The sequence below is a fragment of the Urocitellus parryii genome, chromosome 4, assembly GCF_045843805.1.
Source record: "Urocitellus parryii isolate mUroPar1 chromosome 4, mUroPar1.hap1, whole genome shotgun sequence".
Taxonomy (NCBI): domain Eukaryota; kingdom Metazoa; phylum Chordata; class Mammalia; order Rodentia; family Sciuridae; genus Urocitellus; species Urocitellus parryii.
The window spans coordinates 9144582-9169634 of record NC_135534.1 but is presented as its reverse complement, the minus strand read 5'-3'; the positions used below and the strand labels follow the sequence as shown (position 1 = coordinate 9169634).

The following is a 25053-nucleotide window of genomic DNA, read 5'->3' as shown; positions in this document are numbered from 1 at the left end:
CCCCACATACTTGCCAACATTTATTGTTATTCGTATTCTTAATAATTGGTATTCTGCCTGGAGTGTGATGAAATCTCAGTGTAGTTTTAATTTGCATTTATCTGCTAGAGATGTTAAATATTTTTTCATATATTTGTTGACCGATCGTATTTCTTCTTCTGCAAAGTGCCTATTCAGTTCCTTTTGCCAATTTATTTATTGGGTTATGGGAGGAGGTTGGTGTTAAATGTTTGAATTCTTTATATGTCCTAGAGATTAATGCTCTATCTGAGGTGTGGGTGGCAAAGATTTTGTCCCATTCTGTAGGCACTCTCTTTCACATTTTTGATTGTTTTCTTTGCTGTGAAATTTTTTAGTTTTATTCCATCCCATTTATTAATTCTTGGTTTTACTTCTTGTATTTTAGGAATCTTGTTGAGGAATTCAGTTCCTAAGCTGACTTGATGGAGATTTGGGCTTACTTTTTTTTTTAATATTTTTTTTAGTTGTTGATGGATTTTTTAAAATTTTCACTTATTTGTATATGATATTAAGAATCGAACCCAGTGCCTCACACATACTAGGCAAGCGCGCTACCGCTGAGCCACAACCCCCAACCCCATGGGCTTACTTTTTCTTCTGGTAGGTGCAGGGTCTCTGATAATACCTAAGGTTCTTGATCTACTTTGAGTTTTGTGCAGGTTTAGAGACAGGAGTCTAATTTCATTTTGCTACATATGAGTTTCCAGTTTTCCAGCACCATTTGTTGAAGAAGCTAACTTTTCTCCAATGTGTGTTTATGATGCCTTTGTCTAATATGAGATAACCGTATTTATGTGGGTTTGATTCTGTGTCTTCTATTCTGTACCATTGGTCTGCATGACTGGTTTTGTGCCAATACCAGGCCATTTTTGTTACTATAGCTCTGTAGTATAATTTATGGTCTGGAATTGATATTCCAGCTTCACTTTTCTCACTAAGAATTGCTTTGCCTAGGGCTGGGGATACAGCTCAGTTGGTAAAGTGCTTGCCTCACATTCACTGGGTTCAATCCCCAGCACCACAAAAAAATAAAATAAAATAAAATAAAAAAGGATTGTTCTGGCTATTCTTATTTTTCCAAATGAATTTTGTGACAGCTTTTCCTATTTCTATGGAGAATGTCACTGGAATACAATAGAAATTGAATTAAATCTGTTTAGGACTTTCGGTAGTATGAACATTTTGACAATATTAACTCTGAATAATGGTCATTTTTTTAACCAAAAATTATGATATAATTATTAGGATAATAAAAGGAAGGAAACTGTGGGTAAAGAGTGAAAGGAATAACCAGACATGGTGATACACATCTATAATCCCAGTGGCTCAGGAGGCGGAGGCAAAGGGATTAAGAGCTCAAAGCCAGCCTCAGCAATTTAGGGAGGCCCTAAGCAACTCAGCGAGACCCTGTCTCTAAATAAAATATAAAAAAGGAGGCGGGCACAGTGGCACACACCTGTATTTCCAGTAGTTCAGGAGGCTGAGGCAGGAGGATTGTAAGTTCAAGGCTAGCCTCAGCAATGGTGAGGTACTAAGCAACTCAGTGAGAACCTTGACTCAAAAAAAAACACAAAATATGGCTGAGGATGCAGTGAGTGCCCCCGAGTTCAATCCCGGGTACCAAAAAAAAAAAAAAAAAAGTTAAAGATCAGCCTAAGCAACTTAGTGAGACTCTGTCTCACTATGGAGATGTGGCTCAGTGGTTACCCCTGGGTTTAATCTCAATACCATAATAAAAAGCTGAGCACAGTGCCATACACTTGTAATCCCAGCAGCTTGGGAGGCTGAGGCAGGAGGATCACGAGTTCAAAGCCAGTCTCAGCAAAAAAAAAAAAAAAAAAAAAAGTGAGATGCTGAGCAACTCAGTGAGACCCTGTCTCTAAATAAAATACAAAATAGGGCTGGGGATGTGGCTCAGAGGTAGAGTACCCCTGAGTTCAATCCCCAGTATCCACAAAAAAAGAAATGAATGAAACTTAAAACAACATAATTGATAATGAAAACCATGTTAAATAGACTGTATAGACTGTGCTGAAGAACAAAGTAAAGCTTGGATGTAATACAATAATCCAGAAAATAATATAGATGTCTAAGAATTACATTAACACTTTAAAAAGATGATTCAGCAGTGTGTAACAGTTCTCCCATAAAAGAAACAGCAACAGGAAAGTCAGCTGGAGAGCTGTTGTGAGACCTCACACAAGATAAGATCAGTACAGGAGTTGCAGGACTGTGTAAGACAAAAAGCAGCAGAAAGATTTATGCTGAAATGATTAGAGAAAGACATACTTAAACATATCTTGAGTTTGAAGAATCAGCACATGATGAAGCTCTTGAGAATAGTTATCATAGGAAAATTATGGAACTGTATCTTATTTTCCTTAACTATCTGTTATGGGTCAAATTGTGTCCCCCAAAATAACATGTTGAAGTCCTAACACCCAGCACCTATGAGTGTGACCTTATTTGGAAACAGGTCTTCATAGATGTAACCAAGTGAAGACAAGGTCATTGGGATGGACCCTAATCCAATATGAAAAACAAACTACACAGAGAATGCCACATAAAGACACAGACATACAAGGAAGATATAGCCACGTGAAGACAGAGACAAAGACTGACGTGTTACAAGAGACTGAATGTCCAGGGACACCAAGGATCACAAGCAAACCACCAGAAGCTAGAAAGAAGCAAAAAGAGATTCTACCCACCAGTCTTCAATTTCTTTGGAACGACCTGCCAACATCTTGATTTCCAACTTCTGGCCTCCAGAAACATGAGACATTTAACTCTATTTGTTTTAAGCAACCTGGTTTGTGGTCTTGGACATCTTAACACACCACCCTACCTATTCATTCACATCTCTCTCACTGACTTGGCTACAAAATCTAAAAACATAAGAACCAGGGGGTGCTGGGCCCACTCTCAACTGTTAGAGTGCTTGCCTCACATGCACAAGATCCTGGGTTCAATCCCCAGCACCACACACACACACACACACACACACAAAAAAAAAAAAAAAAAAAAAAAAAAAAACAGGTCTATATCAAACACTGTTATATCTATAGTGCTTGGCCCTATACACTGCACAGGTAAGCATTTGAAAAACCTGTGAAAGGAAGGAGTAAATTTCAGATACTATGGTGACAAACTTAAGTTTTGATAGAAATGTTACACAGAGCCACAGCTCTCAACCACTCATACATAAGTAGAATGCCATCAATTAAAGAGTACAAATAATTGCCATTTAGTTATTAAGGGCCAATTTTAACAATGATCTTGTTTTATTAAAAAGACTAGACAATATATATAATTCAAGGGAATCCCTCTCATAACTGATACACTCACTCACTTGAATTGTCACTGGGGGAAGTAAAAGTAGAGAAGCATGCTAAGAATTGCATCCAACCCTAGAATACCCAACAAAAAAGTGTTTTATAGGAAAAACAGGTAAGAACTGCTATGAAGAAGTCACTGAATAATAATTGTAGTAACAGTAATAATAATAGTGGTTAGCAACTGTTAAACACTAGAAAACACTACTTTCTAGGCACATAATTCTATGCATTTAACAAATACTAATTTATTTAACCTCACCTGCATTACTGCAGTAACTCCATAACCGTTCTCACTGAATGCATTCTTGGACCCCTAAACATTCTGAATCCAGCAGCCAGTGATCCTTTTACAATGTCAGATAGCATCACTCCTCTGCTCAAAACTCCCTATGGCTCCCATCTCCCCGACAAGAAATACCCAAGGCCAGGTGTGAACCTGATCTCACCGCCTCTCTGACTTCATCATTCAGCCCCTCCCATCACACCCTGAAACCCCTTCTTGCTGCTCCCTCTCCTTTAACATCTCACCCACCATATACTTGAAGCTCTTACTCATCCATTTTATTTAATTCTCTTCCCCAATCTGTAACACCTTTCCTGCTGACCACCATTGCTCCACCTCAGCCATAGACATCAGTGTAGGATTACTAAGAACCAAATGCTTCAGGTTTCAATCATTTGCTAAAAAACTATTCAGTTCTCATAGTTTTCTTACTCTTAAAACTTTAAGTGATGGATTATGATGTTAAAATATTTATAATACATACCTGCAGCTGTTGAAGATCATCTTCCTGAATGTTCTGAGACAAATTATAAATCTAGAAAACAAAACCCAACTTGATCTATTCTGACTTACTTCAAACAAATCCCAAATAAGCCTAAAGCATTCAAAAAGAAGTTTGGACACGGACTGGGTTGTGGCTCAGTGGTAGGTGCTCACCTAGCATGTGCAAGGCCCTGGGTTTGATCCTCAGCACCACATAAAAATAAATAAATAAAATAAAGGTATTATGTCCAACTACAATTAAAAATTGAATAAAAAAAAAGAAGTGTGGACAATTAAAGGCTTACGTATAAGAAAGTGAAGCCCATTCAAACAGTAATACTATCTGTCTTTGAGAAAAAAAAATACAAGGTTGGAATAAAAAATTCTTCCTTTACATTATAAAATATAATTTTCCTAAGTTCTTACCAAATCTACATTTCCTACATAAAAGACATAATTTCAATTTCCAAATTTTGGACCTTTCCTAGAACATATTACATATGATTATCACCAAAGAGGAAAAATAATTTAGCCCCCCTTCTTGAGCTAAGAGTTTGTCTTACATCTATAGTCTAAAAAGAACATTTCCATATCATCACAGGAATTCTTTTTAATAGAACAGTAACTAAAACTAGATAGACTGGGCACGCTGGTGCACATTTATAATCCCAGCAGCTCGAGAGGCTGAGACAGAAAGATCATGAGTTCAAAGCCAGCCTCAGCAAAAGCAAGGTGCTAAGCAACTTGGTGAGATCCCGTCACTAAATAAAATACAAAATAGGGCTGAGGATGAGGATCAATGATTGCGTGCCTCCGAGTTAATCACCCGTACCCAAAAGAAAAAAAAAATTGATGGCCTCCCTTTATCCTATTTCCTCTTATTTTAAGTTAAGTGGTTTTTACCTGAACAGAACTAGTCATGGTGCTTAGAGCGAAAATGGTGGCACAGTCTTTCACAGTTGACTGGCTGTCAAAAGCCCCTTGTGTGTCCATCAGAATAACTGCAACCTAAAAAATAAATACAAATAAAATATGTTGAAGAGAGAAAATGTAAAGGACAGATTTGTTTATATGAGCCTCAAGCACCCACTTAGTGTCTATTAGAAAAGAACAATTATTCAGGTACCTTGCTTTGACCAGAGCATTTTGCTGGAGAACATCTGTTCTGACCCGGTGAGATGCCACAAAACAGAGGCAAACAAGGCAACACAGGAGGAAAATTGCCCCACCAATCAAAACAGCCAACACTGAAATCAATCACCTCACTACCCCATCAGTCGTTCAATGGTTTTTCATTGTTAAAAAATAAATTTTAAAAACTAGGTAAGTGTGGTGATGCACGCCTGCAATCCCAGATACTTGGGAGGCTGAAGCAGGAAATTCACAAGCTAAAAGTCCAGCCAGGCAACTTAGCAGGACCCTATCTTTTAAAGGTTTTTTTGTTTGTTTGTTTGTTTGTTTGTTTAGTTGTAGATGGACACAATATCTTTATTTAGTATTTTTTATGGGGTGCTGGGGATTGAACCCAGTGCTTCACGAATGATAGGCAAGCACTCTACCACTGAGCCACAACCCCAGCCCCAAACTCCTTTTTTAAAGGCCTATGGATGTAGTGCAGTAATATTGCCTCCGGGTTCAATAACCAGAACTGGGAAGGAGGGGGGGCCAGGGACAACTTTTGTAGTTATTAGGGCACTATTAAGAAAGTGAGGGGCTGGGGTTGTGGCTCAGTGGTAAAGCACCAGCCTAGATGTATGAGGCACTGGGTTCAATCCTCAGCACCACATAAAAATAAATAAAGATATTGTGTTCATTTATAACTAAAAAATAAAAAAAATTTAAAAAAAAAAAGAAAGTGAAAAGGCAGGCTGGAGCTGTAGCTCAGTGATAGAGTGCTTGCCTCACAGGGGTGAGGCACTGGGTTCCATCAGCACCATATAACAATAAATACATAAAAGATATTGTGTCCATTTACAACTAAAAAAAAATAAAAGTGAAAAAGGCAACACACACACAAACACACAACGAGAAGGACTAGTATCTAGAATAAATAAGAAACTGTACAACTTAAAAATAAAGATTACACAATTAAAACAGATTTTTTTTTTTTCAGGACTGATGATGAAACGCACAGCCTCAGTCGGGAACTGTGGCTCATGCTTGTATTCCCAGCAGCTTGGGAGGCTGAGACAGGAGGATTGTGAGTTCAAAGCCAGCCTCTGCAAAAGCTAGGCACTAAGCAACTCAGTGAGACCGTCTCTAAATTAAATACCAAATATGGCTAGGGATGTGACTCAGTGGTTGAGTTCCCCTGAATTCAATTCTCAGTACCCCCCAAAAAAGATATATAGCATCAAGAGTTGTCAAGGATATGAAAACTAAAGCCTCCTGTATTACTAGTGAGAAAAATAGGTTGGTACAGCTACCTTGTATACAACTGTTCAAGGCAGCATTATTCACAATAGCCAGAAAGTATAATCAACCCAAATTTCCATCAACTGATGACAGAGAATGTGGCATATTCATAAAATGGAGTATTATTTAGCCATGGAAGGAGTAAAATATTGATGCATACTACATCATAGATGAGCCATGAGGGCACTGAGCCTAGTACAAGAGGGAAGACATGAAAAAACACATAACACTTCATTCATGTGAAATGTCACAGAGTCATGAAGAAAGCAGAGTAGTAGTGGCCAGTGGTTGACAGAAGAGGGAAATGGGGACTGACTGCTAATGGATACTGAGGTTTCTTTTTTTCTTTTTCTTTTTTTATATATATTTTTAATTGTTGATGGACGTTTATTTTATTTGCTTATTTATATTTGGTGCCGTCTCACACGTACAAGGCAGTGTCTCACACGTACAAGGCAAGCGCTCTACCACTGAGCTACAACTCCAGCTCCCTGGGTTTCTCTTTGATCTAATGAAAAGGTTCCAGAATTATATGGTAGTGATACCTGCAACAGCTTAGAAGTATATTAAAAAACACAAAATAGGGGCTGGGGATATTCTCAGTTGGTAGAGTGCTTGCATGCACAAGGTCCTGGGTTCAATCTCCAGCACCATAAATAAATAAATAAATAAATAAATAAATGCTTCTAGATGATTAATTTTCTAGTGTTAATTGTATCTCAATAAAAAAGAGTTAATCCTGGGATGCATTTGCTAACTAGAAAAACTAGACTAAAAAAAGCAAACAAGGGGAAATACTAAAGAAAATTTCTTTGAGGGGAAGGAGTTGGAAGAAATGGTATTCTCATACCATATAATGGAACAGTAAACAGCCATAACCACTATCAAGAACATCTGTCAGTAGCTATAAAGGGTATTCTCAAGAAAGGGGAAATGAGCCTTCCCACTCCCAGCAATTCCACTTCACAGTGGCTTTCTAATGTTTTTGGCTGGAAACCACTGTGAGAAATATACTTTATACCATAATCAAATAAATACACCTGTACAAAAAGCTGAAACCAGATTTTTATGCACACTCCACTATGAAAATTTCTATTCTGTTCTAGTTCTTTGAAATGTTTTAAATACTGGTTATGAGCCAATAGACTGATTTTTCTACCTCTAACAGAATACTAACAGTTTAAAAAGCTGTGGCTTCAGCCAGGCATGGTAATGCACACCTATAATCCCAGCGGCTTGGGAGGCTGAGGCAGGAGGATTAAGAGTTTGAAGCCAGCCTCAGCAACTTAGCAAAGCATTTAGCAACTCAGCAAGACCCTGTCTCTAAATAAAATACAAAAAGGGCTGAGGATGTGGCCCAGTAGTTACGTGCCCATGGCTTCAATCCCCAGTACCAAAAAAAATTTTTAAAAAGCTGTGGCCTCAAGACACAATTGCAATTTTACTCAACAAGATATTTTCAGGATGTTCACTTTAACAAAGATTATAAAAAAGGAAAAGGAAGCAATGACAATTATGAAATGTAGAATATTCTTAGGATGTTTAATATGTAAGTTCCAGATCTTAATAATTATTGATATTGACTCTTAGTTAAAATGCAAAAGCAAATAAAAAGAATTCTCCACTTTTTAAATCACTTAAGTTTCCAGGCTATAATCTCCCTGAGTATTAAAAAAAAAAAAGAAAAAAGAAAAGAAAATCATACTAAACTTTATTTTGGCTAACATATAAAGAATTGTTATCGGGCTGGGATTGTAGCTTAGTTGCTCAGTTGCAGTATGCTTGCCTGGAATATGTGAGGCACTGAGTTCAATACTCAGGGCCACATAAAAATAAATAAATAAATAAATAAATGTATTGTATCCATCTACAACTAAGAAAAATTTAAAAAAAGAAGAATTGTCATTAATATGTCATATATCCAATATAAAGCATTCCTGATCCTGCTGAAAGTTTTAACATTAAGAGAAGGAAACTAATGGTGAGATAGTACTACATATCTGTTAGAATAATGAAAACCCAAAACACCGACATCAGATGCTGGTGAAGATGTAGAGTAAAAGGAACCCTTCATTCATTGTTGGTGGAAATGCAAAATGGTACAGCCACTCTTTTTTTAGTTTGGCAGGTTCTTACAACACTAAACACATTCTCTATTAATAATTCAGCAATCATAGGAGAGAGGGAGAAAGGGAGAGGGAGAGAGACAGAGAGGGAGAGAGAGAAGGAGAGAGAGAGGGAGAGAGAGAGGGAGAGAGAGAGGGAGGGGGAGAGAGAGAGAGAGAGAGAAAGAGAGAGATTGGTTGATTGATTTAACTGCCAAAATTTGGAAATAACCAAGATATTCTTCAGCAGGTAAACACATAAACAAATGATGATACCTCCATACAATGAAATATTCAACAGTAAAAATAAGCTATCAAGAAATACAAAGATATGGAGGAACCTTAAAAGCACATTGCTGAGTGAAAGAATTCATTCTGAAATGGCTACATGCTGTTTGAGTCCAACTATATGACATTCTGGAAAAGACAAAACTATGAATAAGTAAAAATATAGCTGGGAGTGGTGGCGCACACCTATAATCCCAGTGACTTGGGAGGGTGAAGCAGGAGGATCACAAGTTCACAGCCAGCCTCAGCAATTTTAGCAGGTCCCAAACAACTTAGTGAGACCCTATCTCAAAAATAAAAAAGGATTGGAGAGTAGTTTAGTGGTTAAGCACTCCCAGGTTCAATTTCCAGCACCAAAAAATAAATAAAAAATAAAAATATCAGTGGATGTCTGAAATCTGGGGAGACAAAAGAAGAGAGAGAAAAAAACAGGTAAGTCAGAGAATTTTTAGGGCAATTTTTATTCTATATGATCCAAATGGTAGAAAACCACCATTATCCATTTGTCAAAATCCACACAATGTCCAACACAATGAGTAAACCCTAATGTAAACTCTGAGCTTTAATTAATGATAAGAGATAAAGACTGGTTCATTAAAGTGTAATCAATATATCATACACATCAGTGGGTAACTGACAGAGAATCGTAAGTGTGGGAACTCTACTTTCCAAACCATTTTCCTGTAAACCTAAAACTGCTTTAAAAAAATTAAGTTTAGTCATGTATAAGAATAAAAAAGTTTCTAGAAATTTAAATAAATTTTTAAAAATTTAAAATTAAGGGCTGGGGATGTGGCTCAGCGGTAGCGCGCTCGCCTGGCATGCGTGCGGCCCGGGTTCGATCCTCAGCACCACATACCAACAAAGATGTTGTGTCCGCCGAGAACTAAAAAATAAATATTAAAAAAAAAAATTCTCTCTCTCTCTCTCCTCTCTCACTCTCTCTTTAAAAAAAAAAAAAAATTAAAAAAAAAATAAGTGTATTGCTGGCACAGTGGTTTATGCCTAGAATCTCAACTATTCAGGAGGCTAAGGCAGGGGAATCACAGATTGAGGCAACCCTGGGAAACTTCAAGAAATTTTGTCTCAAAATTTAAAATTAAGGATTGGGGATGTGGTTCAGTGGTTAAATGCCCCTGAGTTTAATCCCCAGTACAAAAAAAAAAAAAAATTTAAGTTAAAAAAAAAAAAAAAGGTGGCTGGTGATATAGCTCAGTGGTAGAATGACCCTGGAGTTCAATCCTTAGTTAAAAAAAAAAAAAAAAAGGGCGCGGGTTATAAAACTATTAATATTTTTAAAAGGCAAAAAACAAAATGATAACAAAAAACATGGAGCTTCATAAAAGAGTCAATTCAAAAGGATTTAAAAAAAAGAAGGACCTACAAATATCAAAAATTAAAAACAAAGCTTCCTTAATACTAACTTCCTAGAAATGTCCCAAAATGTTAAGAATCAATAGTCATGGGGCTAAGACTGTAGCTCAGTGGTAAAGTGCTTGCCTCACATGTGTGAGGCACTGGGTTCAATGCTCAGCACCACATAAAAATAAAACAAAGGTATTCTGTGTCTATTTACTATTAAATTTTTTTTTTTTCTTAAAGAATTGTGGCCGGGCACAGTGGCACATGCCTGTAATCCCAGCAGCTTGGAAGGCTGAGGCAGGAGGATCGAAAGTTCAAAGCCAGCCTCAACAATGGCAAGGCACTAAGCAACTAAATGAGACCCTGTCTCAAAATAAAATACCAAATAGGGCTGGGGATGTGGCTCAGAGGCCAAGTGCTCCTGAGTTCAATCCTCAGTACAAAAAAAAAGGTCAACAAATAAAATTTACATAAATTTCTTAAAAAAAAAAAAAAAAAAAAGAATTGTGTATCACCTGGGCAAAGTGTTACATACCTGTAATCCCAGCAACTCAAGAAAGAAACTAAGGCAGAAGGATCACAAATTCAAGGATAGCCTCAGCAACTTAGCAAAGCCCTAAGCAACTTAGTGAGACGCTGTATGAAAATTAAAAAAAAAAAAAAATTTAAAGTCTAGGAATGGGGGGTTGGGAATATAGCTAAGCTGGTAACATGCTTGACTTTCATGCACAAGGCCCTGGGTTCAATCCCTAGTACCACCAAAAAAAATAAGGCTAGGAATATAGCTCAGTAGTAAAGCATAACTGGGTCCAACCCCCAGTACCCAAAAACAAAACCAAAAAAATTGTGTATCAACTCTTCAGCTCCCAATCCTAAATTAGAACTTTGATTAGGGAAAGGTTGAAACTGAACAACCAGAAAGGGGATGTGAAATCTTCTGAGTCTGGAAAGACTCAGACACAAACAGCTAAGAAGGCACAGGGCTAAAAACAAGGAATGGTATAAAGTCAGTGTAAGAAATACAAGACCTGCTCTCCCAATCATATAAGTTGTGAAGAGACTCTGCAACTGCAGCTTATTAGGTATGGATGCCACCAGATGGGAAGCTTACTAGGGCTGGGGAGTGAATGCCCACCTTCTCCAGGCTATCTCACTCATCAGTTCTCACAACAATGGTAGCAGGTATGTGCCACTCATGACATGAACAGGGACAAGAAGTAAAAAATAGAGGTAACATTCTTAATAGTGAAAGCAAAGCCTCTAGAAAGTGAAAACTGGGAGAGGGAAGAACAACACATTGACAGCTACTTCCTGTTAGAAGCCTTACAGAAGAATCATGTAGTTGAACTTTTACACATTATGTCCAAATGTTATTTTTAAACCATACACTTACAACACTTTGATTAAAAATAATATTTTTTAAATGAATTAACACAGTATACTTAAAGTTCACTTTTTTGTTGTTTTTCTTTTCTTTTTGTTTTTTTGTTTTCATCCTTACCTTCTTCCCACCTGGCTTCTCCACAGTGAAAACATCACTCCAGATCTGAATCCCAGTGGTTTCTGGGTCAGAGCCTCCTCGCCATGAAAATCCTGTTAATGGTTCTTCTGGGTCACCCAACCAATTTGAATGGCCACCTTCCTTCTAAAGGATAAATAAGACATTTCCATTAATTTGCCATTTTTTTTTCCCCATTCATTACTGGAGATCAAACCCAAGACCTTACCTCATAGATACAAGGCAAACACTCTATTACTGAGCTATACCCCAGACCCCTCCACTAAATCTTTATTTTTTGGGGGGGAGGGGGACAGGAGTAACCAGAGATTGAACTCAGGAACCCTTTACCACTGAGTCACAGTCCCGGACTTTTTTTTTTTGGTTTTTTTTTTTTTTTTTTGTATGTGTGTGAAACAAGATCTAAGCAACTTAAGACTAAATTGCTGAGGCTGACCTAGAACTTGTGATCCTTAGCCTCAGCCTCCAGAGTTGCTGGGAATACAAGCATAGCCTGTAGCACAGCCTGGGCCTCAATTAAATCGAAAACAAGTAATTTTACACTTCAAGGATAATTCAAGAGCTTATTTTGCTTTTTTGGACATAAAAGTCTCATTTCTCATCATGAGATAAACTAATTATCCCTTACCTGAGAATATAAGTATCGCAGCATAAAATCCAGAATGAAGGATTTGCCCTTTCGGAAGGCACCAGCCACTGACACAACCACGACATCGAGATCTCGGATATGGTCCTGCAGAAGAATGCTAGCCAACGCTTTTTCTTCTAGCTCAAAGGAATGCTGCTCTTTCTGAACCAAAACAACTTGCACTGGACCAGGCTTTCCGCTTTCCATGGCATCACCTACGTTAACGTTGTGAAAAAATATTAGTTTTAAACTCTTTTAAACACACATACATACGCAAATATAAACATACATATAGACAACATGTATACATATAAAAGTTATTATTTATCGTACTACGGATTGAACCCAGTGGTATTCTACTACCTAGCTACATCCCCATCCCCAGTCCTTTTTTTTTTTTTTTAAGAGAGAGTGAGAGTGAGAGAAAGAGAGAGAGAGAATTTTTTAATATTTATTTTTTAGTTTTCGGCGGACACAACATCTTTGTTTGTATGTGGTGCTGAGGATTGAACCCGGGCCACACGCATGCCAGGGGAGCGCGCTACCGCTTGAGCCACATCCCCAGCTTTTTTTTTTTTTTTTGAGATAAAGTTTCACTAAGTTGCTCAGGCTCGACTCGAACTTGGGATCTCCTATCCTAGCCTCCGTGCTCACTGAGATTCCAGGTTTGCACCACCACACGGAGCTTAATACATTTTAACATGGAAAGAGCAAAAACTTCTTAAACAGGGCACAAATATACTAATCATAAAAAGTGAAAAACAAGCCAGGTGCGGTGGTGCACACCTACTATCCCAGAGGTTTGGGACGCTGAGGCAGCAAGTTCTTGAGTTCAAAGTTAGCCTTAGCAACAGTGAGGTATTAAGCAACTCAGTGAGACCCTGTCTCAAAATAAAATACCAAATAGGGCTGGGGATGTGGCTCAGTGGTCGAGTACCCGAGTTCAATCCCCAGTACCCAAAACACTAAAAATAAAAAACAACAAATTTAGACTTCATTAAAATGAAGAATGTCCATTAAAAAATTCCAATAAACGAGTAAAAGCCATAGACAAGGAGAAAATATTCACAATATCTATTTTCAAAGGACTCACATCCAGAATCAGTAACTCTATAAGAAAAAGACAGTCCAATTTTTAAAAATAATAATAATGGAGAAAGACTATGAACAGGAATTTCACCCAAAAAAAAGGAATACCCAATGGTCAAAATCATTACTTATCAAGGAGATGAAAATTAAAACTCTTGCCCACGTCCTGCGCAGGGGAAGGAAAGGGTTTCCTTCCAGAGGGATGGGCTGGCTGAGAAATAGAAGCTAAGAAAAGTAGTACCATAGAGCACTTGCCTAGCATGTGTGAAGCACTGAGTTCGATCCTCGGCACCACATAAAAATAAACAAAATAAAAGTATTGTGTCCATCTATAACTAAAAATTTTTAAAAAACGTAGTACCATAAAATAACCACAGAACACAGAAAAGTACAGTTTCAAAGCCAGAACAGCGATAGGCAAAGCTGACCAGATGGGTCCAGCTTGTAACAAAGAAGGAAGCCTATGCTTACTTTATTTATATCAGGACACATCAAAGAAATTCTATAGAAAGTTCTTCACCAAAACAGGTGGGGGCAAGTATGCTGCTGGGTCCCTAGCAGGTCACGCCCATCTCCCATACTGCATGAGACCTCTTAGCAGAGCTTGGGGGAGAGGACGGTTTGCTTGCTTACATTTGGGCAATCTTACCCAATGGGACTGCCACAGGACATTCCCAATACCCAGATCTACCCCCTCAGTGGCCACCATGCTGAAACAGGTCTTCACACATTTCACAATGGCTTCCCACATAAAACCACATCCTGCCTGGCAGAACAGCTAAAAATTTTCAAGTATGACAATATCAACTAAGGGAGAGGATATGGAACAACTGGAATTCTCATACATTCTAATGGTAGTATAAAATAGTACAGGCATTTTGGGAAACTGCCAGTGCATACTAAAATTAAACATATCCTAGGATCCAGAATTCAAGCCTAGAAAGCTTGAATAAGAATGTTGACATCAGCCTAACTCAAAGTTGCCCAAAAGTGGAAATAACACAAATGTCCATCAAAGGGTGTCATCTGCCACTGCAAAACCTTCTATATATGTCATTTAATCTTCAGAACAACCCTATGAGGTAAATAATATGTCCCATTATAAAAACGAGGAAAGGAAGGCTTAAAAAAGCTTTAGTATCTTGCCCAACAGGTCCCAGAGATAAGTTGGAAAAAGATCTTTTCACGTGGCTATGTTTTGCAGGTTTTTTGGGAGGGGGTACAGTAGTGGGGATTAAATCCAGTGGCACTCTACTACTGAGCTACATTCCAGACTTTTTATTTTATTTTGAGACGGGGTCTCACTAAGTTGCCCAGGCTGTCCTGGAACTTGCCACCTTCCTGCCTCAGCCTCCAGAGTCACCAGGATTACAGGCATGTGATACCTCATCCAATTTGCAGATCATTCTCAATAACTGTCAACATTTCAGGGGCTATTAATTCTATAGTTGAAAAGTAAGAATTAACAAGTACTTTCTCTACCAGAGCTGAAAGCATAAAGAAATTTGCTTTGAAATTCAAAGCCATTTAGTAATTGTGGATTTATGGAAAGTTTACAAAAATTGCCAGTGAGGGGTGGGATGGTGGCTCAGTGGTAGAGCGATTGCCTGGCATTGTGTGAGGCATTGGGTTCAATCCTCAGCACCACATAAAAATAAATTACAATAAAACAAAGGTACTGTGTCATCTACAACTAAAAAAAAAAAAAAAAAACTTCCAGTGAGGCTAGAGAATAGGCAAAGCCCTACCTAGTTCTCTATACTTGCCTCTTATATTAAAGATTTTTTTTTAGGTAGTTCAAAAGGACATTCGCTAATAATTATATATCTTAATTATATTAGAAAACACCACACCAGATTGTTGCTTAGAGGGAGGCTAAGTCTAAAGAATAGATCAATTCAGATTTAAGGACACATTTTAAGTAAAGCATATTATATAGGCACGTATGACCCAAATCACAAATATGTTCCAAATGGCTTTCATCTGAAAGGCACTGAAGGTCACATGGTTAGAGCATGCAAAGCATACAAATCAGCTTGAATCTCAGACTCTACCCTTTAAGATACTGGAACCGCTCACTTTTTATACTAGCAATGTCAGCAACAAAAGGGTTCTTCTCACTTTTTATTTCTTTGTAGACTATGAGAAAACAATTTATAAATATAGATAAAAATATAAAAATATGCTATAGTGGTAAGAAATATATATTAATTAATTAATACTTGTCCTCCCTGGATAGAATTTCTGTGGATAACCTTTTAGGGTTCATAATGCCAAGTAATGGATAAATCCAAAACCTAAAAGAAATCAAGAATTTATCAGTCAGGCACAGTGGCACTTGCCTGTAATCCCAGTGACTCAGGCTGAGGCAAGAGGATCACAAGTTAAAGGTCAACCTGGACAATTTAGAGGGTCCCTGTCTCAAAATAAAGAAGGATGGAGGATGCAACTCAAAGGTAGAGTAGTTCAATCCCCAGTACCACCAAAAAAAAATAATTTTAAAAATAAATTAAAATAAGAATAAATTATTTATACCTTATGGATAAGGCACAGTGCTAAGTACCATGCAGTATTCAAAGAAGTACAAAACTAAGTTCTGATTGTGGCAGAGATGGCTGGTCATTCCCCTAATATTCATATCCTTCTTCTACTTTGTAACAGATTTTTAGCCAGGCATATAACTACCCAAAAGAAACAAATTTCTAAGCAAACTTGTAGCTGGAATATGACCATGTGACTTAAGTTCTGGCCAATGGGAAATGACATAGGCAACTTCCAGGGCAGGCATTTTCCCCCTTTAGCTGTACAAGTAGGAGTGAGTCATCCTGGGCCAGCAGATGCAAGCAACACCCTAAAATACTGAAGTAATAGGACAGGCAGGGCCTAGGACTTTGTACAGTGGAGCTGCCATACTGGTTCACTCTTGAAAGAAAAACAAATGTCTGTCTTACTTAAATCACTTATTTGGTGGCTCCTTCAGGTACAACCCTAGAAACCAGCCACTAGGTAGCTGGGATTAAAGGGGTATACCACCATGCCCAGCTGAAGACAGTCTTTCCTCTCTTGCTTCCTACAATACCCAAGAATAAAGGAGCACAGGCTGTATTTAGTTCGGGGAGCTGGAGTGATCCTCACTTTTCAAAACACCATCTCTCCCTCTTGCTTTCTGTAGACAACAAAACTATATTACTAATCTTCCAAGTAAAAATTTCATTTCCACTCATCTCTTTTCAAATATCAGATAAAGGTCCTTTGCTAATCCTCATATTTCAGATGCCCCAATCTCTTAGAGCCTTTATCAAACCCTCTCCCCTAATCATGTCACCTTCCAACTTTGCTGTTCAGTTGATTACCCAAGTCACAGAGCCCAGGTGTTCCTTTGATGATGTCATCACATTCCTTAGGACTGAATCTTCTACTTCATTACAATACATATATAACATATACAACAGCAACTGTGGATGGATGGCTCAAAACTAAAATCTCCATCCTTCAAGTTGAAGCTTTTCACCATTCTTTTTTGTTTCTTTTAATTTTGATGGAATTTTTGTTTATTTATTATATGTGGTGCTGAGAATTGAACCCAGTGCCTCACACATGCTAGGCAAGCACCCCACCACTGAGCTATAACCCCTGCCCAGCCTTTCACCATTCTCCCACTGTCTTCTTATTTCCTAATTCTTCAATCTCCTTGTCCTCCCAGGAAAATTTATTCTCTTTGGTCTTCCTATTAGGAGAAAGTCAAGGATTAAAGCTGGGCATGATGGTGCACACCTGTAATCTCAGTAATTCAGAAGGCTAAGACAAGAGGATCACAAGCTCAAGTCCAACCTGGGCAATTTAGCAGAGACTGTCTCAAAAAGAAAGGGCTGGGAGTGTAGCTGAATGGGAGATTGCTTGCCTAGCACATGTAAGACCCTGGGTTAATCCAGTTACCACAAAAGACAGTCGGTCCATCCATCCTCAGGTACCAATCAGCCCTGCTTCCAAGTTTCAAATGAACAACCTATTTAATCATTTGTTTTAATGGCCTGAAATGCTCCTTCCCCCTTGACAGCAAGTAAATACATGCTCATCCTTCAATACTCACCTTCAGAAGAAGCCTTCCCTTTTGTCCTAATCACCCTACCCTATCCTCTCAGACCCTAACAATTTACATAGTATATTAAAAAGAAAAAACAAGATTCTGGAATTAGGACAGGAAAAGGCTGAATCTTGAATTTCTCCTTTCTAGAATGTAGCCCTATTGGGCCAGAATTTTTATCTCTTTTGTTAAATGCTATATCCCCCAAGTTCTCAGAACAGTTCCCACATGCAGTGGGCCATTTATAAATATTTGTGGAATAAACAAACTCCACCACTTAGAATGTAAGTATATGAATATGGAGAAATTTCTAACCAATTTTTATCCATTTATAAATCTAATACCCATCTCAAAGCACAGTGCCTGACACATAATAGGAACTCAATAAACAGTTTCTTCTTTCCACATTCCTGTGTCCACTGAAATATTGCACATACTACTATTCTACTCATTATAGTATTACAATATTGTAATGAAGATTGATCAAACAAACTGGGAGCTCTTAGGGAATCAGAGAAATTGTCATTCAGCCCCATTATCTAACATAGGAAAAATGTTTCCCAGGAGTGTAAACATAAACCCAATAATACATGTAAAACACTTCAATAAAAATCGGTGTCTTTCCTTGTCCCTCCCATTCTCCTTGCCTTTGTGGTCAAAGTCCTTGAAGGTATGCCTTCATCCACTTGTTATCTACCCATTCCCTTAACACCTTGCAATATAACTTTCCTCTCAATCTTTTGATACTATTCTCTAGTTTTCAATGACCTCTCTTGCCAAAGCCAATGGCCCTCCTGATTCTCAGTCAATTCTACCCCTCTATGACAAAACACAAACGCCACCAGTTCTATAACTTAAAACCTTTGGATTCAGTGACGAGCATATCCCTAGTTTTCTTCCAGACTCTTCATCTTCTTTCACTAGTTCTTTTCCTTGTTCAGCCTCCAGTGGATATACACCAACCCTCTGGTCATCTCTTGAAATTCTCATTCACTCCCTCAATGAGTTTTTTGTGGGTTTTTTTGGTGGATTGACACAATGCCTTTATTTTATTTATCTATTTTTATGTGGTGCTGAGGATGGATCCCAGTGCCTCACACATGATAGGCAAGCACTTTACCATTGAGCCACAACCCCAGCCCTCAATGAGCTCTTTATTCTTATAATTTCAACTATACCCTCTATTTTGATGACACAACTTCATTAGCTCTCTAACTTCCATGTAGTACAAATGCACAATTGCCTAAAGTACGATTACCTGGATGTTCCACTCACCTCATTCTCAGGAGGAATATGAGGAAATACATGGACCTAAGAATCAGGAAACAAGTTCCTGTTCCAGTTCTTCTACTAACAGCTTATGTGATCCTGGGCATGACTGGTCTTCAATCTCATCAATAAAATGGGTCAAATGCTTCAACTTTCAAAACTTTTTCAGTGCTAACATTTCACCAGACTACATTTAGTACTGTCAGAATGAATCCTCAGTTACTCCACTTCTCTCAAATCTCTCAAAGCCTGTGTATTTTCCCAGTTCTATCTCCCTATAGGTAATCCATCACCAAATCCCAATATTTTTTCCATGATTTTAGTTCAGTTTTAGCAAAAGCTATTATTCTAATGAGGCAGTAGGTACGGAGAGAAAAGCCTTCCCTAACTGTAAGAACAGAATTCTGGACCTTGTTCTACACTGACTGTAGCAATAGGAAGAAATCACTTAACTTCTCTGTCTGCATTTCCACTACGAAAATCAGGCAGAAGATATTTAATTTCCCGAATAACTAAATTGGCCAAGCTTGCTAGGAAACCTATTGATTCTTCCACTTAATTTAAATTTTACAGGACTGGCTAAACAGTAACCCAAAAATTTGTTCCCGAAAACATTAAAGTAACCTGCTCAGTAATTTACAGAAGGTTTTGGAGTTGTGGGTTTTGTTCTGGCATTTGGGGGAGGGCCCCACTTAGTGCAGTTAAATTACTCTCACTTCTCAAGAATTTTAATATCTGGAGATTTCATCTAATCTCCAGAGACAGTATCTTTCAGTAGCAACCTATGTGCCTTCTCCCTTTAGAGAAGCAATTATTTCCAAAGTCTACATCTGCACACTGAGACAACAGTTAATACTACACTACATGCACTTACAAGATTATGGATAACAAGTGTGACCTTTTTGTGTGTGTGGTGGTGGTGCTGGGGATTGAACCCAGGGCCTTATGCATGCAAGGCAAGTACTCTACCAACTGAGCTATATCCCCAACCCCCAAATGTGACATTTTTACAACTATAAAGATCTGTCTTTCCTATAGTCACACCTTTCAGCCCTATACATATAACACAACTTAAAACCTACATTTTATGGGACAGGATGTGGTTCTGTGGTAAAGTACTTGCCTGGCATTCACAAAGCCTTAGGCTCAATCCCCAGCACCATCAAAAACAAAAACAAAACAAAACAAAAAAATGTTTTAGAAAATGTTGAACAACAGAAATACTATATTATATTGCCAATTCTGATTGCTTTAAATAACTCATGTCAATACTGTATCAGAGCCTGGAATTGTGGCTCAATGGTAGAGCACTTGCCTAATATGTGTAAGGCAGTGGGTTCAATTCTCAGCACCACAAAAAAAAAATAAATAAAATAAAGGTATTGTGTCCATTTACAACTAAATTTTAGAAATTTTTAAAAAATATTGTACCAGACATCATTTCAAATACATAGAAAATACTGAAAATATTTGAATAATTAGAAAGCATTCTAACAACTTAAGTAAAAATTACAACCTTTTTCCTATTTATATAATACTAATTTGTCCTTTAATTTTGGCACAACACCTTAATCCAGACTAATAAATAAGTTTCATACACCTGTTCAAATAACCTCTATAATAATTACACACCATTGTACACATGAAAGGATAACTTTTCCTAAAATTACAGTCCTTTAAAAAAAAAAAAAGGAGGACTGGAGGTATAGCTAAGTGTAGTATAACACTCTGTGTTTAATCCCCTACACACATACGCACATACAAAGGAGCTGCACAGGTTGAAAAAAAGTGACTACTAAATCATAGGTGAACTTTTCAGTCTCACAAAATACATAAATTCTAGGAGATAAGTTCTATGATAAAAACTTTATGGGGAAAGGTTTAAATGCCCCTCAAATATTTAAGAAGCCCCTCTGACAAACTGAAATAAATTAGTTAATTGAAAGCAGTTACTATTGCTATCAGAAAAGTCAGGGCTGGGGGAATGCCTCTGTGGTAGAACACTTGCTTAACTTGTGCAAGGCCCCAGGTTTGATCCCCAACATACATACATACATACATACACACACACACACACACACACACACACACAGAATTTAGTCAATTAATTCAATAGTGAAGAGACAGTGTATATCAAGATTTCTCAACCTCAGCACTACTGACATTTGGGGCTGGGTAATTCTTTGCTGGAGCGGGGGCACACATCCAATACCTTATAGGATACTTAGCATTCCTTACTTGTACCCACTAGAAACCAGCAGTGTTCCTATTTGTGAGACCCAAAAGTATCTCCAGCCATTTTTTAAAGTTCCATGGGAACAAAAATCACCCTGGTTTAAGAATCACTAGTATAAAACCAGCCTCAGTACTCATCTTTACTGTCCAGAGAATTCTTTTTTTTTTTTAATTTTTTTTAGTTGTAGGTGGACATAATACCTTTTTATTTTATTTATGTGGTGCTGAGGATTGAACTCAGGGCCTCACACATGCGAAACAAGTGCTCTACCGCAGAACCACAGCCACAGCCCTGTCCAGAGAATTCTTAAAAGCAAAGGAACCAAAGCTACAGAACACTTTACTGAGCATATTGTGTGACTCACGGTTGAGTTATGACCTGAGTTTTCCAGTCTCCTTTTAAAATACCACATTCTCTAAAGGGCAAGAGCAACACACCCAAAAACAGAGGCATACCATTTTTTTTGCCTTGTCTTTACTGGCAGTTGTTAAAAGTTCCTGATTCACAAAGCCAAAGAAAACATATCATATGCAAGGATAAGTATACTAAGCCCTCTCCCAACTTTAGAACTGGTGCTAGGGCAACGGGGGGAGCAATATATTCCACTGGCTTAAGGCAATGAATGTGATAGTAGATACATATATAAGGTTGTTTCTGTGAAACACTAGTAAAAACCCAATAAGCCAAAATAATGGGGAAATTTTATATTCTAATTAACTAAAGGGCTAAGAAGGTTTTTTTCCAATTCTTCTGTTGTAGAAAACCTTTGTGCCCCAGGGGAAGGAAGAATGGAAGGAAAAGGAGAGGTATTAGGTATTAAATGGACCAAATTACACTATTATAGTGTATGCATATCTGAATATGTAACAACAAATCTGTTATGTATAGTTATAAAGCACCAATAAAAAAACTTTGTGCCTTAGTATAGAATGCTGAAGATAACCAGATTTCCTTTTCTTTTTTTTGGGGGGGGGAGGAGGGGGGGCGCGGGGGAGGGCGGGCACTCGACTACTGAGCCACATACCAAGCCCTATTTTGTACTTTATTTAGAGACAGGGTCTCACTGAGTTGCTTAGTGCCTTGCTTTTGCTCAGATCAGCTTTGAACTCATGATCCTCCTGCCTCAGCCTCCCAAGTCATTGGGATTATAGGCATGTAGCACCACACCTGGTCCATTTTTTTTTTTTTGGTGGTGCTGGAGATCAAACCCAAGGCCTAGTGAATACAAGGCAAGCATTCTACCAACTGAGCTATATCCCCACCCCAGATTTTCTTTTGATTAAGAATCTGTATGAAAAATTGTAGTATATCTATTAAGAATTGTAATGCAAAAAAAAGTACATGTATAATGGCATAAATTGACGTGAACATACTTTATATACATACGAAAAATTGTGCTCTATATGCGTAATAAGGATTGTAATGCATTCTGTTGTCATGTATTTAAAAAATAATAATAAAATCAATTTAAAAAAGAATCTCTAATACCACATAAAAATAAATTAAAAAAAAGAAATGTGTCCATCTACAACTAAAAGGATATTTTAAAAAAAAAAAAGAATTCTAAGTTGTTTTTTTCTTTTTTTTTGAGACAAGGTCTGGCTAAATTGCCCAGGCTGGCCTTAAACTTGTAATCTTCCTGCCTCAATGTCCCTCATAGTTGGAATTGCAAGCATTTACCATCGTCCTGCCCAAGGAATTCTGTAGTGCTTCAAGGATTTATGAAGATCAACTATGATTAAACATTATTGACATGGAGAATGCAGGAATAGGGCTAAATCTAAAAATGATGGCAGAAGCTGGGTGAGATGATGCTGAGGACACTGAGGCAAGAGGATCACATCGATTCAGAATTTCACGGCCAGCCTGGGCAACATGGAAAGACTCCTGTCTCAGAGGATTGCAGGTTCAAAGCGGGTCTCAGTAACTGCAAGGCACTAAGCAACTCAGTGACACCCTATCTCTAAATAAAATACAAAAGAGGGCTGGGGATGTGGCTCAGTGGTTGAGAGCCCATGAGTTCAAACCCTAGTACCCCCCCCCAAAAAAAAAAAGAAAGAAAGACTCCTGTCTCAAAATATTAAATAAATAAATAAATAAATAAAAAGGCTAACAGGCTATACCACAGGTGGAGAAAAAACATTTCAACAGAGTAAATTCAAAAGTAATTTTGTCTCTTTCCTAAACACAGGAACAGCACCAAAATCAATCTAGTTACCCAAAGGTTTTAATTAGCAATGTTCCAGTTAACAAGGCTTTCTTAATTAATTGACAATACTTAGTTGGCTCATATTTATCATTTTAGGGCATAAATATGCTTACTCCACTGCTCTGTTTAACAGCCTACTATATCAGTAATGACAACCTTTTTTTTTTTTTTTAAAGAGAGAGAGAGAGAGAGAGAGTTTTTTTTTTAATATTTATTTTTTAGTTTTCGGCGGACACAACATCTTTGTTTGTATGTGGTGCTGAGGATCGAACCCAGACCGCATGCATGCCAGGCGAGCGCGCTACTGCTTGAGCCACATCCCCAGCCCAACAATTTTTTAATTCATAATATACTTCAGCTGTCAAATACATCTAACATGTTCTAACAATCAAAATGCATGCAAGTAGGGGCTGGGGTTGTGGCTCAGTGGCAGAGCTCTTGTGAAGCACTGGGTTCGATCCTCAGCACCACATACAAATAAGTAAATATAATAAAGATATTTTTTAAGTGCATGCAAGTAAAAAGCATTTTTTAGAAATTTGCACAGAAAAAAATTTTTCAAAATACATATTGACAATTAATAAACTCTGTTTTCTAAAAAAACAACGAAATAATTCAAATGTAACTAACTACCTATAGGAAAACTTGATTAAACACAACTATGCAACTGACACAGTAGCATACATCTGCAATCCAAGCAACTTGGGAGGATGAGGTGGGATATCGAGTTCAAAGCCAACCTCAGCAACTTAAGAGACCCTCAAAATAAAAAAGAGCTGGGAATGTAGCTCAATGGTTAAGTGCCCCTGAGTTCAATCCCAGTACCAAAAAATAAAAATAAAGTACTATGCAAAATAGAATTACTGGAGAAATTTTAACTGTTGCCTGGTCCCTGAATGAATTAAATCAGAATTTATGAGTGGTACTCAAGAATTGGAAGATTTTGTTTTTGATTGTTTGTTTTAAGCCACTGGATAATTCTAGTGTACAGAAGGGCTGTAAGGCAACTCAAAGATTTTTTTAAATAAAAGATTTCTAAGGGGAGGGGTGGGGTTGTGGGGATGGGAAGAACAGTAGAAAGTGACAGACATTATTATCCTATATACATGTATGATTACACCCTGGAGTGACTGAACCATGTACAGTCAAAGGAATGAGAAGTTTTGCTCCATTTGTGTACAATATGTCAAAATGTATTGTACTGTAAAATAAATAAATTGATTTTTAAAAATGAAAAATAAAGAGATTTCTCTCACTTTTCCTTTTGGTGTTTAGATAATATGTTCCAAGAATATCAAAGACAACTCAGAAAAATGTTTTAAAATTCAGGCAAACTTTAAATTCAGTTGTGTTACTTGAACACTTTCTCAATACAGAATACAAGGTCATAAAGAACTTTAACAGGCATGCCAATCATTATCGGTCAGTTCTAAACCAGCTCTCAAACAAGTTCACACACAACTAGGGTTGCCTAGGGTAGTCTATAAAAATCTGAAAAAAGAATGTGTGACTAGACTGTTCATATGTTGGGGAACTGGGGAAGTGCAGAGAACTTCATATCTCTTGTTCACCCAATTCTCTATTATTTCATTTTAAATAATTAGTGAGTATAACTTTTTCCCTATGATTGACATCTAAAATAGAAGGGGAGGAAAAAAAAAGAACTTAAATGTTTAAACTATTTAAAATTTATTTTTTGGGCTGGGGATGTGGCTCAAGCGGTA

At 37.6% G+C, this 25053-nt stretch overlaps 1 protein-coding gene across 2 annotated transcripts in view; it reads right to left on the bottom strand.

The window, feature by feature from the left end:
- Atl3 (atlastin GTPase 3) overlaps positions 1 to 25053 on the bottom strand; it is a 49374-nt gene that overhangs the window by 22749 nt on the left and 1572 nt on the right. Inside the window, exons 2-5 of one of the 2 annotated variants that reach the window (XM_077798027.1) lie at positions 12443 to 12657; positions 11797 to 11940; positions 5029 to 5133; positions 4127 to 4177 (exon numbers count right to left, since the gene is read on the bottom strand). In XM_077798027.1, coding sequence (XP_077654153.1) covers positions 4127 to 4177; positions 5029 to 5133; positions 11797 to 11940; positions 12443 to 12657 — 515 coding nt within the window. Of the gene's footprint in view, positions 1 to 4126; positions 4178 to 5028; positions 5134 to 9119; positions 9203 to 11796; positions 11941 to 12442; positions 12658 to 25053 lie in introns of those variants that run through there. The other variant, XM_077798028.1, reaches the window with a different exon arrangement.